Source organism: Poromitra crassiceps, assembly GCF_964638095.1.
Source record: "Poromitra crassiceps genome assembly, chromosome: 3".
Taxonomy (NCBI): Eukaryota; Metazoa; Chordata; class Actinopteri; order Beryciformes; family Melamphaidae; genus Poromitra; species Poromitra crassiceps.
In genome coordinates, this window is record NC_139625.1 from 14,322,024 (window position 1) to 14,340,477 (window position 18,454).

General features: G+C 45.7%; 1 protein-coding gene across 1 annotated transcript in view; it reads left to right on the forward strand.

The window, feature by feature from the left end:
- zc3h13 (zinc finger CCCH-type containing 13) overlaps positions 1 to 18,454 on the forward strand; it is a 45,527-nt gene that overhangs the window by 12,256 nt on the left and 14,817 nt on the right. The window contains exons 6-13 of the mRNA XM_083633372.1: positions 3,779 to 3,945; positions 4,480 to 4,628; positions 8,197 to 8,400; positions 9,095 to 9,262; positions 9,969 to 10,303; positions 13,498 to 13,974; positions 15,767 to 16,021; positions 16,871 to 17,390. Of these exons, the coding sequence (XP_083489498.1) occupies positions 3,779 to 3,945; positions 4,480 to 4,628; positions 8,197 to 8,400; positions 9,095 to 9,262; positions 9,969 to 10,303; positions 13,498 to 13,974; positions 15,767 to 16,021; positions 16,871 to 17,390 (2,275 nt within the window). The remainder of the gene's footprint in view (positions 1 to 3,778; positions 3,946 to 4,479; positions 4,629 to 8,196; positions 8,401 to 9,094; positions 9,263 to 9,968; positions 10,304 to 13,497; positions 13,975 to 15,766; positions 16,022 to 16,870; positions 17,391 to 18,454) is intronic.

Here is an 18,454-nt window from a genome sequence, read left to right on the forward strand (position 1 = left end):
GTTAGAGAGGTAGGAGGTGAACCAAGACAAAGCGGATCCAGAAATGCCTAGGTCTGAGAGAGTGGAAAGAAGTATTTTGTGATTAACTGTGTCGAAGGCGGCAGATAGGTCGAGCAGGACAAGGACAGAGGAGAGGGATGAGGATTTGGCAGTGTGGAGGGCATGAGTGACGGAGAGGAGAGCTGTCTCAGTGGAGTGGGAGGCCTTGAAGCCAGACTGTAGTGGATCGAGGAGTTTATTCTGAGCGAGGTAGAGAGAGAGTTGTTCCGCGACTGCTCGCTCAAGGGTCTTTGAGATAAATGACAGGAGTGAATGACCTGTTACCATACAGGGAAAGATCCTGCTACGAGAGCTCACAAACGAAGCCTCAGATTGGGACTCTCCTCTTCCTCCAGAAAGGGAAGATGAGTGGAATGCTTGGAGAAACTCTCTTCAAGACCTCAGGCAGTTGGAGATCCCAAGAACATATTCTGCTGCTACAATCTCAACAGCCGTAAGGAAGGAGTTACATGTGTTCTCAGACGCGTCTGTGAAGGCTATTGCAGCAGTCGCCTATCTCCAAGTCATCGATGCTGAACAAAAGTGCCATGTAGGATTTGTCTTTGGAAAGGCAAAGTTAACTCCCCAGTCGGCTCACACCATCCCAAGATTGGAGCTTGGAGCGGCCGTGCTGGCTGTGGAAGTCGCCGAGCTAGTCACAAACGAGCTAGATATGGGTCTGGATGCTATCGAGTTCTACACAGATAGCCGAGTCGTCCTAGGATACATTAGCAACCAGACAAGAAGGTTCTATGTATATGTGGGCAACAGAGTGCAGCGTATATGGAGGTCTACTAAACCAACCCAGTGGCACTACATCTCCACAAGCCATAACCCAGCAGACCTTGCCACGCGTTCTGTTCCTGCAGCAATGTTGGGAGAGACGACCTGGCTCAAAGGACCAACGTTTCTGTTACAAGCAGAGGAACCGCCAGCATCTGAATCCTTTGACCTCATCGACCCGACTCAGACATAGAGGTACGGGCACACATCACCAACCTGACCAATGATGGAACCCAACTTGGATCTCACAGATTTGAGCGTTTCTCCTCATGGAAGAGACTTGTGAGAGCCACAAGTTCACTCATTCACATTGTTGAATCCTATAAGGCTACAAGCAAACACCAGGATCAAACTTGCAGTTCATGGCATCACTGCAAGCAGCCTCGCACAGCTGAAGAATTGACAAAAGCTGAACTTGTCATCATCAAATGCGTGCAAGGAGAGGCTTACACGGACAAACTTGCTTGCATAGCAAGTGGGAAAGTTATCCCAAGAAGTAGTCCTCTGAAGAAACTCAATCCCTACTGCAACGAAGAAGGCCTCTTGAGGATAGGGGGACGTCTCAGATATTCATATCTCGCCTACAAGGAAAAACACCCTCTCGTTATTCCAGGACAGAGCCACATTGCAAAGCTGCTTGTGGAACACTTATCACCAACGGGTGATGCACCAAGGTAGAGTCTTCACCGAGGGGGCTGTCTGCACTGCAGGTTACTGGATCACGGGAGCAAGGAAACTGATCAAAGGCATCCTTCACAACTGCATTACATGCAACAAGCTCAGAGGCAGAGTGACTGAACAGAGGATGGCCGACCTACCCCCTGATCGGCTAAGTACTGAACCCCCGTTCACCTACATTGGGCTGGATGTGTTCGGCCCATGGCCTGTGATCACAAGACGGACAAGAGGAGGACAGGCGAACAGTAAAAGATGGGCTGTTCTGTTTACGTGTTTGAGTACACACGCTGTCCACATTGAATTGATCGAGTCAATGGATTTGTCAAGCTTTATCAACGCACTGCGCAGATTCTTCAGTCTGCGAGGACCTGCCAAGCAGATTCGTTCAGATTGTGGAACGAATTTCATGGGCGCATGCCGAGAGCTGGGGATTCTGCCAACCGACCCCGACATGCCTAGCATCAGGAAGTACCTGGGAGAAGAGGGCTGCTCATGGATTTTCAACCCGCCACATTCGTCCCACATGGGAGGCTCATGGGAAAGGATGATAGGGATATCAAGGCGCATACTTGACTCCATGTTGCTCCAGACAAGCCCTTCACGTCTGACTCATGAAGTGCTCTCCACCCTGATGGCGGAAGTTACAGCCATAATCAACGCCAGACCGCTCATCCCCATCTCAATGGATCCAGACTCTCCTTTTCTCCTGACGCCGGCTATGCTTCTCACGCAGAAGGTGTGCACTCCACTTCCTCCTCCGGGGAGTTTCAGTGATGCAGACCTCCACCGACAGCAGTGGAAACAGGTTCAGCAACTTGCAAATACCTTTTGGAGCCGATGGAGACGCGAATACCTCACAACACTACAGATTTGCAGCAAGTGGCAAGATGAACGCCCATCCTCAAAGTGGGAGATTTGGTCCTTCTCAAGGATGCACAGGCTAAGCGCAACGACTCGCCCATGGGACTCATCAGCAAGACATTCCCAGACATGGACGGGAAGACTAGAAGAATTGAAATGAAAGTCACCAAGCATGGGACAGCCAAGACTTTCTTGAGACCCATATCTGAGACAGTGCTTCTCATGTCTCCAAAGGACTGAGTATTTCTTAGTATAGTTCATAGTGATATTTTTGTAATATCAGGCGAGGACTGTCATGGTATACCTTAGTATATCTCGTTTTTGGTGACGCCTAGTGGACAGTGCATTTATTTCAGAATTTCTTAGCTGTATTTTTTCTATTGGTTAAGCTTGGTCATATGGCTTAGAGCACATGTTCAATCCAGGAAGCTCATCCAGGCAGTGCCATGCTGCTCAGCTCAGACAGCAGCTAGCTTGAAGGTCAAATTGTCTGTCCTTTACCGATTCTTGCCCTGGAAAAGGCTTTAATTGTAAGTTTGCCTTTTATTTATTTCATACCTACGCTATATAATGTATATGCATGATGCAAATGTTATTTTGAGTGTAAATGTTTCTGTATTGCATTTATAGGCTACAGTACTGTTCTACGTCATTGTTGGACACATGTTAATTGTACTTTTGTGTTTATTTTCAGTTTTACAAAACAAAATGGCAACTATGCTTCTGAAGACAACCACAGTAAACAGTTCAAATTTACTTCAGCGTCTGAGGAATCATTGACTTGTTATCAGTGTTCGCTATCTGTTGAAGTTGCGCCCTGCTTACGCACAACGGGAACAGAATAGAGAGAGAGAGTTTCCATGTTGCCAGACACTTATTGACAGTTTGAGCCTTCCCCAAGCAGTTTTATTAGCGAACGTGTATTGACGATGCGGTGCGGGATTGCCCTGTGTAGTTACACTGTGTAGTTGTTTGAGCACATTGCTCGAGCTGTAAACAACGCTATCTCGGTGAGTCCTCGAGCAATTTGAAAAAAATGTCACGATGAGTCCCTTAGATACATACAGTGTGGAAAATAGGGTCCAGGTTGAAAAAAAACAAAATTCTCCTTTAAGTTTACATGCACACCATGCGTGTGTGCCCCCTTATGACATCACTGATGACATTATCAGTCTTATGACATCACTGATGCCATCATCAGTGATGTCACAATGCCTCCTTGTGTTGTGTGTGTGCCCCCTTATGACATCACTGATAACCTCATCAGTGTGGCATCATCAGTCTTATGACATCACTGATGACATCATCAGTGGGACAAAAATTGACACAGAGAAACAGAGCACATTGTCAAATTTATAGATAATAATACACAGATAGAAGATGATCTTTTTAAGCATCTCTGTTGGATGGCTTTCAGATTCAGATATCGGTGACTACGACTACGAGTTATCCCTAGAGATGAAGCGCCAAAAGATTCAGCGGGAGTTGATGAAGCTGGAGCAGGAGAACTTGGAGAAGAGAGAGGAGATTGTCATCAAGAAAGAGGAAACCCCCACCAAAACACGAACCAACAGCATGTCGAAGGTAAATATATGGTGTTACGGTGTTGGGTATGTGACCCAGTTTTGACCCTTTCCTAGACTTCAGCTTGAGAGATCGAAGAAGAGAAAGATAAAACCTCAGAAATGACCACAATATGAAAGTCTGAGAGGGAGCGAGCCCCACATACCACCAGTGGTACCTGTACCACAGGTTAAGAACCACTGGGCTAGTGAATGCTCAGACTGTCTTGCATGCATGAAGTGGGACTGTGTCATCACTGTTTTGACAACAATTGTGTTTTGACACTTCACACGGTGACGCTAAGGCAAGGGGGGGCGTTATCAAAGATTTCCATTCGACCTGCGACCTGTTTTCACTTTTTTGCATTTTCAGGCCCCAAGAACACCGTTGCCATGTGTAAAAGGAAGGCACAAACGCAAAAAAAAAGTTTGCTGTTTTATGCAGGGAGCGTTGCTGTGTAAACATGGCTCTAGGCCAACTTGCTGTACCCATGGAAGTCTGTAATAGAGACTATTATGATTTGAATGTCCTCCCGGTTTCTGGTCTCTCCCTCAGCCCTCCCCTGAGCGATCGAGCTCGAAGGGTTCCCCGTCATCCAGGAAGTCCAACAGTTCCCCGAAACACAAAGGTGGAACCAAAGCCTCAGGCTCTGGGAAGAAGGAGAAGAAGTTGTCTGTGGCTTCGCCTGTTTCAGAATCTGCCAGGTAGGAAGGAGTCTGTTGTACTGCGAATTTCGCGCGAAATAGAATCATGATTTTTTTTATTTTTTTTAGAATATGTGTGTGTGTGCTTTCTCTAAAAAAAATTGTTTCCTGGACTGGTAAGATGCCGGATGGGTGGGGTTTTCCACATAGCACAATGGAATGAGAATCCAAGAAAGCTTAGACCAGGGGTGGCCAAAATGTTGGTTGTGGGTTGTTGTCCCCCCCAAAAAATGTCTTTGTCTTTTATTTTATTATTTTCAAAAGTCATAGCGGGCCACTGCCAGCCGTTTTTTCAATACTGTAGGTAGCTTCTGCCAAAGGTTTTTTTTGAGGATTCTGGCTCATCTTTCAAGAGCCGAGGATTATTTTCTGCTAAGATTTTGTGAACACAAATTATCTCAAAAGAACTAATAGAATGTGTGCTTTCTCTGTCTAAAAGAGTTAGTTTGTAGAGTTAGTAGTTATGTAGGCATTAGCAGTAGAATACAGCATGGTTTCAGCGTCTGAAAATTTAAGCTGAGATAAACGGCTTTTTGTGAAATTCGATAGAACAGTCACTTTAACCATTTATTTTTGGCGTAAGACGTCAGACATCTAAACAATAGTTTTGAACAGTAATTTCCTCCATAGCAGCAGGAAACCCCCCTCTCCTTCAAACTCCTCCCTCCGTGGGTTTGTCTCTGGTGGCTTTGCAGCGTTTGTCACAAGCGAGGCTCTGCCTGTCTGTGCTGCCTGGCTGCTGGCGGCTGCTCTTTGGGCGAGTCTGCATCGTTCGTTTCGGTTGTGAGCTCAGCTGGAATGAAGCTGCGTGCGATTGTGGGCTTTCTGCCGGTGTTTCAAAGTGTGTTGCACGCATAATCTATTATGCAAATTTGCAATCCCCCACCGCCAGCTCCCAGCGTGATAATGCGCGAAAGCGAAAGCGTTTTCGCCAATCCATTTTACAGTATGAGAATGGTTTCCTCGCGCGTTCCCCTGCAGTTTTGGCTCTGCTTTTTCTAGTCTGGAGAGCACTGTCGCCACTTAGTGGGTCGGTGGAATGGGTTGTACACGTTCGGTGGCTCCCATATTTACAGTATATAGGAGATGTAAAAGGGTTAGATCAACGTCCCACCGTCAAATTTTTTTTTTTTTTTTTTGACGAGTTGAGTCGTCATTGGCAGTCAACCGTTGGTTTCTGCTTGACGAGTTGACTCGCCAATGGCAGTGAACGTGTTAAGAATGGGCAGTGGGTCACAGTTGGCCTGCGGGTCGTAGTTTGGCCACCCCTGGACTATCACTTGAAACACAAGTTATAGAGTACCGTAGGGATGACGTATTTTTGTAGGCTTAACCAGAAATCACAGCCATGTTGGTTCATGGGGGGAAAAGTGAATGGGGTTTTAGAATGTGTATTTCCCTTAAATACATGAAATATAAGGTCTGTGGTTAACAAAATGTTATGGGAGTGTTAATTTGTGTTCAGCAGGATCATCTTCACAAATGAGGACCACTTTTTTGACTTTTTGGAAAACTTTCTGAAAATTGCGTTTACGCTTCAAAAGTCATAAAAGTGGTCCTCGTTTCATCCTGCTGAACACAAATGACCACTCCCATAACCTTTTGTTAACCACATACAGTACCTTATTTCATACATTTAAATGAAATCCCCATTCTAAAAGCCCATTCACCCACATGAACCAAAGTGCTACTTGATTACCGTAATTTCCGCACTATAAGCCGCACCGGAGTATAAGCCGCAGCAGCAAAATTGCCTGTTTGTTACATATATAAGCCGCACCGGACTATAAGCCGCGGGTGTTTTAATGTTTTTTTTTTTTTTTTTTTTTTTTTTAAATTGTGTTTTAATGTTTAATTACCATATGTAAGGGTTCGTGCACAGAGGGGATTGTCGGGAAAGAGATGGCTGTTTGAGGAAGCTCCCATTTATTAACATTTCAACAAAACAACATAACACAACACCACCTGTGTTTTTTTTTTACAGTGCACACAGTGTCCGCGGTGTGGTGAAAAGAGGGCAAGAGAGGAAATTAAAACAGAAGTGGATTTATAGTTAGAAAGAGTGCTAAAGAAGAGAGAATTCCGTTTTTTTTTTTTTTTTTTTTTCTGAAAAAATCCATAGATATGCCGCACCGTTATATAAGCCGCAGGGGCCAAAAAACGGGGAAAAAGCCGCGGCTTATAGTCCGGAATTTACGGTAGCTATGTGATTAGCAATTTATTGCAACTTATCTGAATTGTCATGATGCAATAAACCTTACCCATCTGGTACGCAAAGTAGGTTAAAACAGATCCTGGGGGTTAATTGCAGATCAAATTGTTTATTGACACCCTTCTTCGTTTGTCCATGCACTGCGGAGTGTGCACTCACTCACGCAAGGAGCATTAGCGACAGTAGCACCCAGCAGCTCCTTGATAGTAACAGTAGAAACGTATTAGAAATTGTGTCTACGTTACATCAATACTCAGCCACAAGGAAAAGGTTTCAAGGCTCGTTACTGCATGAAGAGAAGCAGCTAATATTCTGTCTACTGTTCCATAGACTATCTCAGCTTCGGTCGGGAAGCTAAGCTAACATGGGTAACGTAGTCTGGGTCTGTGAACGTCACTAGAGTGCCAAAGTCACCTCCTCTCCCTCTCCATGGGATTTCATCCGCCATTCATAGACCTCGCGTAAAATGCTTAGAAAAATGTTTTTACTCCACACACACCAGTCCGCACCAGACTCTGTCAACACACCCCTTGCGTCTTTATGAGTCACACAAATCAGCCGGTGAGTAAAGAGCAGGGAGAAGCTACCTCAGCCTACCGAGGCATTTGCGCTGTGTTAAGCCCGCGTTTTATCCATATTTGCATGTGTCCTCGTAACGATAAACCTGGAAAAACATCTCCTCTCATCCTCTCATCATCATCGCAAGGAAATCCATTGAGGAGCCGACAGCCAAATGTCTCCAGTCCAGACTTGACAACAGCTGTTCTAATCTTGTAATCAACTAGTCAACTAATTAACTAACCTGAACTGACGACAGCTGTCACCAGCCGTGCGTTGGCAAAAGACGGGTGACCACTTGACAAAGCTTTGGGTTAGCTTCAGTTAGCTTTTGCTTATATATCTATAAAATAGTTTCCTTGCATTTGAGTCATTTTACTTGGATAACAGGGAAATCCCAGAATGGAGTGTTTTTGTTGAGTGAACTGAACTGCATTGAACTGGTAACTGGTGAATCCCAAAGTGGATAAAGAACATTTCATCTAGCCGTTTCTAGTCTCAACAGTCTTGTGCTCCAATTATCTCACAAAAAATAATCATGTTGGCGGTTTCCTTTACACAATATAAAATATTGATGTAGAGAAAAAAGAAAATGTGCTGCACTTTCAATTTGATGCATGAAATCTACAGTAGGGGCGTCAAATGGAGACTGTTCTATAATAGACTGCTATAGCTGCAAAAAAATGGTGATCGATCGATCGATCGGCCAGGCAGATATTTCTCATAGGTGATCGGTGGCAAAAAAAAAAAACCCTGTGATCGATGTACCCCTAATATATTCCATCCTGTCGCATCCAGGTCCTCAAAAGGCAGCCACCACAGTAAGAAGAAAGGGCCCCGTACCCCCAGCCCCCCTCCCCCGGTCCCCCTGGACCTCCCTGTGGTGGGGAAGAAGCACAAGGCCAAGCACAAAAACAAGGAGAAGTCTGTGGAGAAGACCAAGGAGGCCAAGGAACGGGGACGAGATGCAGAAAGACACAAAGAGAAGAAGGAAAAACGCAGGTACAGAGTCCACCTGGAAATCATTTGTAGTGCTCCAACACGCAACATAAGACATAATACTCCTGTTACAGTGAGGCCATTTACACCTGGCGTTAACATGCGGTTTTCTGCAATCAGATTGTATTTGATCACTTCAGCCTGATTCCATTTACACCTGGTGTTAACATGCATTTTCTGCAATCTGATTGCAATCTGATTGCAATCAGATGGCAGAAATGGTTGTCCTCTCAATCCGCATACAGTTGCTGTATCCAGATTGAGAGGACACATTGCATTTACACTTGTGTTCAATGTGTACACATTACACAATGCATCCCTGACCACCTCCGGAGGTGGTTTGGCCGATCAGATCGCAGTCCTTCTTCAATGCGTTTTGGGGGTGTTTACACCTGGCATTTCAAGTGATAAAACACAATCTGATTGCAATCTGATCACAGAAAATCCATGTTAACGCCCGGTGTAAATGGCCTCAGTGACTAATGTGCTAACAGAAAGCTACAGTGCAGTTTTTCACTTGTGGCTGAAAGCAGAAAACGCCATCATGCACTCATGCAGCATGTGACATGATTAGTGTTGCTAGTATGGAGTTATTTCTGCAAACAAATTATCTGTTGTTATCATAGCCAAGTAAAGCGATGATCATTTGCAGCTTGTCATGGTCGCTCTTTTGAACGTAAGCCACCTCTCTCTCCAGGGACCGATCAGACAGTTCCCACAAGGCCAAGCGGTCCCTAACGTCGGAGGAGCGTTCTGGCAGTGTGTCGTCTCTCGCCAGGGACCTGTCCCCCCCGGCCAGGAAGAAATCCATGTCCCCTAAGGCTGTGTCTCACAAGACCCCTGCACTGCCCTCCCCTCCTCGCAGGTCACCAAGTCTTCCACCTTTTTCTTTCACTTAAAACATGTTCTTGCTTTGGCCTCGAGTCATCCTCCTCTGGCAAAACTAATGTAGAAGGCTGGAAAATTTTTAATTTAGTTGAGTATATATATTTTTATTCTTTGTATTATTTGACAATGATGCCCCTTCATAATAGCATGGTGCAAGGACACATTCCTCCCTGTAACCCCATGTCATAAATACTGTGAAGGCTAAATAACAACATAAGGCTACGGGTTTAAAACACAACCATACATGCACACACAACATTGCCAAAATTTGCCCTAACTTTGGAGCGCTATTTAGCCACCTCTCTGACAAGCTAGCACGGTGTCGTAGGTCTTCTTGTTCTATGTGATACCAGAAATCACTCTGACTTTAAAACTGAGCCTGCTGCAGCCTCTGAAAGTACATTTTCAAAATCGTGATATTTGCAGAATATCGTGATATTTCCAGAAATCGGCCCAAGCATACTCCTCAGGGTTAATGTATAAAAGAACTGTTGTCTGTAAAAAAATATATTATTATTATACTATATATATATATATATACAGTATATATGATATATTATAATAATATTATATTATTATGTTTTTTGCAATGCTCTGGCAGCCCAACAGTTTGGGAATCACTGTAGTAGGGTATATTTTGACATGGTGCCTCCTGGTAAATAACTCTCTCTTTGTCACCGCAGGTCTCCCACTCCTCCACACCACCAGCGCAGCCCCACCCCTCCCCGCCACCACTCCCCTTCCTCCCACTCGGGTTCCTCTGCCCAGCGGCACTCTCCCTCCCCACGCCGGCGCCGCTCGGCCTCGCCCGCCTACCAGCGCGACGCCCCGGCCGCCGGGCCCTCGCCCCCGGGCTCCAGGCGCTCCCGATCGCCCCCTGCCTCCCGTGACGCCTCGTCGCCCCACCGCCGCTCCGACAGATCCCCCGATCGCAATCACTCCCAGGGCCGCGAGAGGAGCCGCGGCGACAGGGAGAGGAGTCCGCCCGCCCAGGAGCGCAGACATGAGCGCCGAGACGGTATCGTGCTTTCCCATTTCTCTCGCCTAGTTTTGACTCTTTTTACCACAGCGCTGCGACTGCCGCGGTGCTGTAGGTCGCTCAGTCAGTCAGTGGGAGAGGCTTCACTCTACACTGCCTTACAAAGGCAAACAGCAAGAGCTAGTTTTGGTGCGTCTGTCGAAGGCTATGACTGGTATTTAGACTTAATATAAAAGAAAATGTACACAAAATGCTGTTAAATGTCTCAACCAACAAATTGTCATTTGTCTCATTAGCATACTCGCACAAATCCTGCTCTTTGGCTTTGTAGGATAGTATAACTGAACTGTGCTATCAAACTTGGTCATGGTTTTACTTTGATTATTTTCTGAAAATCATCTCTGCTCTATATTATATTGAGCACTGAGCAGTATCTTCAAAATAAGTAAAAGTTCTGATCGTGTCAAATCTTCAATCACAGCGTTGTTGCACATTTTCACACAACCCCATCATGTAGGTAACAATGTGGTGCTGTACAGAATTTGTGCTTGGCTCATTTTTCATAAAGTTGATAATAGGGATGGGCATTTCTAGCAAAAACACTACCGTATTCGAAATTCGCTGGGTCAAAGTAGAAATTCGCCCACCCCAAAAAAAAACTATGAGTCACATTTGACATGGTCTCCCCTGATTCTAAGTATAGTTGAATTGCTTGGTTTGACCAAGTAAAAAAAGAAAATCTACGCATTTCACGCAAGGTCTATGGAAAAATTAATGATGAAATCCCATGGAGAGGGAGAGGGGGTGACTTTGGCACTCTATTGTCATCAGGCAGCCAGACCTGCGCCTACGTTAGCCTACGCTAACGTTAGCATTAGCGTAGCACCGAGATGGCCCAGGGAAGCGTGATTTCTAACCCCACATAGGATAAGCAATAACCACGCCCTGTGGCGCCGGGATTGGCCAGGAGCATTGAAGCTTGGGACTAAAGCACCTGGGTTTTTTCACCTTTTAAAATAAAGATGTTTAAAAAACTATTGCTTGTTACATTTTCAGTGCTGTACCTTTTCTCTGGGTAAGAATTGAGCTTGAAATAAACGATATGATACATTATATTATATGAGCTATGAACGTGAACACAACACCGTTTATATTATTGCATGTTTTTGTAGATTGTGTACATTGTGTAGATTACAATTATTATGCTTATTATTAGGGATGCACGATATATCGGCAATCATATCGGTATCGGCCGATGTTAGTCATTTTTTAACATATCGGTATCGGTCCGATGTTGCAATGTTGATATCGGTTATCGGTATCAGCCAAATTCTTCACATTGAGATGAAATAATGCAGTAAATCTATGATTTATGGGCTTTTACAAATGTTTTTGAAATAGAGAAATGCATTACCTTTTCAAATTCAGTGTTTACATGTGTTTTTCAGTATGTACAACATTTTATTATCATAGAAATGTGTTTTTATACAGATAATATCGACATCGGTAAATATCGGTTATCGGCCATAACAGCAATGTTAATATCGGTTATCGGCATCGGCCTAAATTTTCATATCGGTGCATCCCTACTTATTATTATTATTATTATTACTATGCTAAGGAAGGTAGGTGACCATAATTCATTTCAATGTCCGCTCTCGAAATCGCTGTCCGTTCTCAAGAGCTATTCAGTTGGTTCATGAAATCGCTGGGCTGCGTGCCCTCCAGTGTTGCTCCTGGCCAATCCCGGCGCCACAGGGCGTGGTTATTGCTTATCCTATGTGGGGTTAGAAATCACGCCCCAGGGAACAGTAGACAGAATATCAGCTTTTCTTCATGCAGTAACAAGCCTTGAAACCTTTTCCTTGTGGCTGAGTGTTGCCGTAATATCGTCAGTTTAAGACCATTTCTACTACATTTCTAGCGTTTTTCTAGAGCTACTGGGTGCTGCACTGCTGTCAGCTGAGCCTAGAACCGTTCTGCTCCAGTGCACAGCTCTGGTGCACAGCTCCTACGGCAACGTCACATGGACAAATACATGTGTCACTCTTAAAGAGACAGGCGGCGGTAAAAAATAAAATGTACAAATAATAAATGAATAAACGATTTTCGACTTTCAATAATAAAAGTCGATCTTGATAATAAAAACTATTATTCGAAAATTCGAAATTCGTTGCCCATCCCTAGTTGATGAGGTGGTGGAGGCAAACATATCGGTATACCGGTATTTGTTTTTGTTTGTATGCTTCCACCGGCGATAGCCAGGCCGGAGGCATTATGGTTTCGGGTTGTCCATCCATACATCCGTCCAATGTTCGTTAACACCATATCCGAGGAACGCTTCATTGGAATTTAATCAAATTTGCCTCAAACGTCCACTTGGACTCTAGGATGAACTGATTACATTTTGGTGGTCAAAGTTCAAGGTCACTGTGACCTCACAAACGCCATTTCCAAACTCGTTAACGCAATATGAGGAGCGCCTTGACGGAATTTCTTCCAATTTGGCTCTAACGTCTTCTTGGACTCGAGGATGAACTGGTAAAAAAGTTCAAGGTCACTGTGACCTCACAAACGCTATTTTCAAGCTCGTTAACGCGATATCTCAGTAACGTCTCGACATAATTTCTTCTAATTAGCCTCGTGGACGTTTGTCCACTTGGACTCAAGGATGAAGTGATTAGATTTTGGTGGTCAAAGTTCAAGGTCACTGTGACCTCACGGCTGCTCGTTTCATGCTCGTTAACGCGATATCTCGGGAACGCTTTGAAAGAATTGCTTCGAATTTGCCTCAAACGACCACCTGGATTCAAGGATGAGCTGATTCAATTTTGGTCATCAAAGTTCAAGGTTCAAGGTCACTATGACATCACGAACGCCATTTTCAAGCTCGTTAACGCAATATCTCAGTAACGCCTTGACGGAATTTCTTAATTTTTGGCTCAAACATCAAACTCTGGACAGACATGGATGTCGACTGCTCACTTGTTGGCGGAGGCATATATCGGCAGTGCAGTCGTTCTAGTTTCTAGCACAAAACGGCTCTAAGGGTGCTACTCTGTAGATGGGCAAGTGGCAAGAGGTTCAATAGGTTCTCACAAATACAGTGAAATGAAATTCTTCTCTGGTGCCAATGGCCCAATCCAGCATGCACAAGCTTCTCCTGCTATTAGACAGTTCAATTATTTGTTTTGCAGTGTTTTTTTATTAAGCCATTTCTCTACTGCAAACAGAGAGCCGCAGCAAGCGAGAGAAGGACAGCAGCCGCGACGACCGGGACTACGACTCTGAACAGGCCTCGTCGCGGGACGCCCGCGAGGACCGGGAGACCAGAGAGGGGCGTGAGCGACGGGACGGTCGCGAACGGGGACGGGAAGCGACGCGGGAGTCTCGCGACCACCGGGACAACCGGGACCCAAAGGACTCCAGGGAGAGCAGGACAGAGACGCGCTCCGGCCGGGACTCCCTGGAGCGCCGCGACCGGGAGCGGGAGAGGGAGCGGGAGAAAGACCGGGAGCGAGAGAAGGAGAGAGAGAGGGAGAGGACAGACGCCCACAGGAAGGAGGAGACGGCCCAGGAGGAGAGGAGCTACGTGAGAGCTCACGCACGAGAGGATGCAGGGAGAGGCGAGGGCAGGGCGGAGAACAGGACGGAGCGAGCGGAGAGGAACGGACGCGGGAGAGGCCGGGCTAACGAGACGGCTGAGAAAGGCAAGAACCGTCATGCTGATATTTGCCCACAGCTAGCTCAGCGTTACTGGTTGCTATACTAACTCTTTTTCCTAACTAGTTAGTGATCTTGACATTTTTCTCTTGTTTCTCTTTTACACTTGACCTCTGGCGTGAGAATTTTCCAGACCCTACACATGCATTAAGTCATAATACCTTTGAGGCTGTTGAGGACATTTCTTTGGTACCTAGCTGTGCCTTCTAGCTGTTGCATTAACGTCATACCCATAATCACATTGAAGCACACCCTCATGCTTGTTATTGCTGTACTCAAAGTTTTATACTCTCCTCCTCAGTGTGTGTTTGTGTTTGTTTACGTCCTTAAAGGGGTAGTTAATTTTTTTTTTCTTTTGCTATTTGCTAATTATCAATGATGATGTTGATTGGTAGAGTTGTTTCTCAGCACAATCCATCCTGTTCCTCCTATTATTATTTTAATTCGGATGGGTCAATTACATATTGAACGTAGGGCTGGGCGATATATCGAATATACTCGACGTATCGCGGCTTGTGCCACGTGAGATGTAGTAAATGATTATATCGCGAACATTCGAGTATAATTGTCACGCATTGTTTATAACTTAAGCCGCCGGCATGACTCGCTTCACGTTTCCTCTTGTCAGCTCTCCCTCTCTCACACTCAAACAGGAAGGGAGGGGGAATCACATGCATACGTCAAACCGCGTCAGACACACTCGCCCGTGCTACGCGACGTCACAGACACTCGCCCGCTGCCTTGCTTGACACTTGCCGTCAAGCGATATTTTTTTCCCCATGATGGCGAAGGCTAGGCGAAGGCATGACCCGCCCCTGTCAAGGCAGCGTGGAGGACGAATTTGTTGCAAAAAGAAACAGCACTGGATCCATCATCTGGCAGTGGTTTGGGTATCGCAAGGACGATGTTGAACAAACAACGTTCATCTGCAAAACATGCACCAAACCCGTCGGCTCCTTAAAGTCAACCCCAGTGAGTCAAGTCAACACAGCGAGGTGCATGTGTGTGTGCGCGCTAGGGCTGTCACTTTTTCCCCAAATAAAGTTCGAACAAACTTTAATTGCCCGCAAAATGTTTTTTGGTTAATACATTGGTTAATACATTTTTTTTGCAGGCCAGGCCACCGGGCATCGGCCCGACGTGCCCGATTATGCAGTCCGCGCCTTCCGGTTACATCGTATAAATATATATAATATAATGTAAAATATTAAAAGAATATAAAAAAAGAATCCTCAGCTGTCATGGTCCAGTCAGTCAGCTCCTCTCCGCTGCTGTGTTAGCTTGGACGCTCACAGTCACAACACTGCCTCACAAACTTGGCTGCATCCAACTCAACAACTCAACAACTTTTCAGACCCTGGAGACAATCTTTCTCAGAAGAGACTAACGCGACAAATCTGGAGACTTTTTCTGACATGGGATTAACATTACCAGCAAGCAGCAGTTGGTTAATTTTGGTCAATTATACATTCGAACATGCCCTCCTCCCCCACATTCGAAGTTACATTCAAATTTAGAATAAAAAGTGACGGCTCTACACGGTGCACACAAAGTACATTTCAGTGAGCTTCAGTCAGCTGGTACAGACAGGAGTGTGACACCATTGACCTTGCATTCATTGTTGCCCAACTTTCCAGAGCTCCTATGAGGAACAGCATGGGTTGTGCTGAGAAAGAACTGTACCAATCAACAGCATCATTGCTAAGTAGCAAATGAGGCTCGACTTTAAAAAAAAAGTGAACTATCCCTTTAACCCCGTCTCCTGTTTTCCTCCATCAGGCTCGAACAGAAACTCTCGGGGGTCCCAGCTGGAGAGCGGCCATGACAGTTGGGAGTCACGGGGCACTGCGGCGCCGGTACGTGAGAGGAGTGCGGAGAGGAGCGCCGACCGCAGCGCCACGGACAAGAGCTCTGAGCGGGGTTCAGACCGAGATCGCTACGAGGGCGACAGGAGAGCAGAGCCGGCGCGCGACTCCTCCTACGACAGGAGGGGGGGCCACGCCGAGCGCGACCGCAGAGACAACCGAGAGAGAGGTGCGGGCTGTAGTTCTGTAGGTCGCCACAAGTAACCACAAGCTGTGTCACGTTTGAAAACATTTCAAATGGTTTCGAATGGGCAATTAATATTGTTTAATGTCAACACAGTGGCGCTCAGGAATCCGTCTGATTTAATCCCTTGGCTTGTATTATTGCCTATATTCTCATCTCATATTTGTTATAGGTGAATATGACTGTGATTATTTGTTTCAGAAATATTTGGCCACCACAACTAGTGAATGAACTGGGTAATTAGCATGAGCACTGATAGCCACGATGGCTGAGAGAGAGCTATACTTAAAGAAATGCAAACTTCAAAACTGAAATCCATTGAAAGGCTTACAGTACAGCTTACAGTACAGTGTTGTGTACAGGAAGTGCAGTGCTGCAACACCACAGCAATGAGTGCCTGGCACCATAAGTAAATACAGTAAATGCTCACCTTATGTAGAAGAGACCGTCTGGCTTGAGAGACTAACAGGAAGTGTAAATACAATAGGAAGCTTCGATTGTATTTACACTTCCAGTGACTCATAAACCTAGTCTGACTCATAATGTGAGTCAGACTAGTTTGAGCAGGTAAAACAGCCGGCGTTTTGAACAGGAAGTCATGATACAATGGGTCAAGTGGGCGGGGCTACACAAGGTGAGTAGAGGTTAAGAATAGTGTTACATATTGCTGTACTTTCAGTCTGCACTAGAATCAAAGTTGGGACCGACAAAGAACAAAAAAACGAAATGACCCCATATCACCAGTGCCACCAAACCTATATAGAGGAAACACTGAATTGAATGTTTTTTTTAACTAACCGTTTCAACCTTCTCTCCTTTCCTTTGTTTTCCCAGATCAAAGAGCGGCTTCTCCAAGCAGACACCAGGGGAGAGGAGAGGAGCCTGAGAGGGAGGAGAGGAGGGAGGAGCGCAGGGCCGACAGAGGAGAGGAGAGACGGGAGGACAGGCCCCGCGACCGGGAGCGAGAGAGGGAGCGGGAGAGGGAGCGGGAGCGGGAGAGAGACAAGGAGAAGGAGAGGGAACGAGAGAGGGAGAAGGAGCGAGAGAAGGAGAGGGAGGCGGAGAGGGAGCGGACCAGGGAGAGAGAGCGCGAACGGGAGAGGGAGAGAGAGAAGAGGGAGAGAGAGGAGCGAGACAGGGAGAGGAAGGAGAGGGAGCGGCGGGAGAGAGAGGAGAGGGAGCGGGAGAGAGAGGAGAGGGAGCGGGAGAGGGAGAGAGAGCGGGAGCAGCGCGAGCGAGAGAGGCAGCGGGAGTGGGAGGAGCGAGAGAAGGGGAGAGAGGAGAGGCGGGAGAGGAGGGAGGAGCCCAGGGACGAGCGGCCCGTCAGAGACGCCCATGAAGATCGCAAGGCGAGGCATGTATCAGCATCACCACTAGATCGTCGGCTTAGTCGACGTCGTCGACTGCGTAAATGCGTCGACTTGCATAACGTGGGTCGATGCGTCTGAATTAAGTGAAGAAAATATAATTAATACACTAGATAGCTCCGTTCCAATATCAGATTTCAAAATAAAAGTTTTTAATGGCTTCTGTGTGCGTTCGACTTGTGTGTCGAATGGCTTTTATTTCGTGAAAAATCCGACCGGAAGTCATATTGTTGTTGACGCATAGCGGAAGCGGCTAACGTTAGGAAGTGAAGTTGGCTCCGTCTATCACATGGATTTGTTATTCCCAAATGGTAGAGTGAAGTTGGCTCCGTCTATTTTGTTATTCCCAACTCCCAAGTGACAGGGACAGGACAAGCTACAAAACATCGTCCACCACGATCATCTAAAGTGTGGGAGTATTTTAGACCGAGACCCAACAATGTGCTGCTCTGTCACGCTAAACTCCGCAAATTGGAAATGACGTCAACGTAACCTTATGTAACCCCTTTTTGATCACGCATATTAGTATTATCAACACGTGGGAACGTGTTTGTTAGTATAACGTTAGTCACACAGGGATGTAAACTAGTCACCTTTAGCATCCTAAAATAGGAGGATTTGAGTGGTTTTATGTCTGCCCTGGTATGTGTCACCTTTTTCACTACCAATGACTTTGCATCCCTGCACTTAATTAATGTAAGTTAAATCATTTAAATTACCGGTACTTTCCTTGCCGCACACTAATGACAAAACATGTATTTGCCTGTGATGATCTTATCTGCACACATTACTCCAGTTTAAACAATCTGTCAGCAATCCTTTTGAATTTGAGGTTCAGTAAAAATAAAATCGTTGGATTAATCGACTAATTGAAAAAATTGTCGTTAGATTAAAGGAGAATTTTGTTTTTTTACACCACGGTCCTCATTTCCAGCTTAAAATATGATGTTTTACTCACCGAAATATGTTTGGCTTCATTCGGATGCCCACGGAAGATTTTGAGCTCGTAGTATCATCCTCAAACAGGCTATAACGAGAGCATACGGGGCAA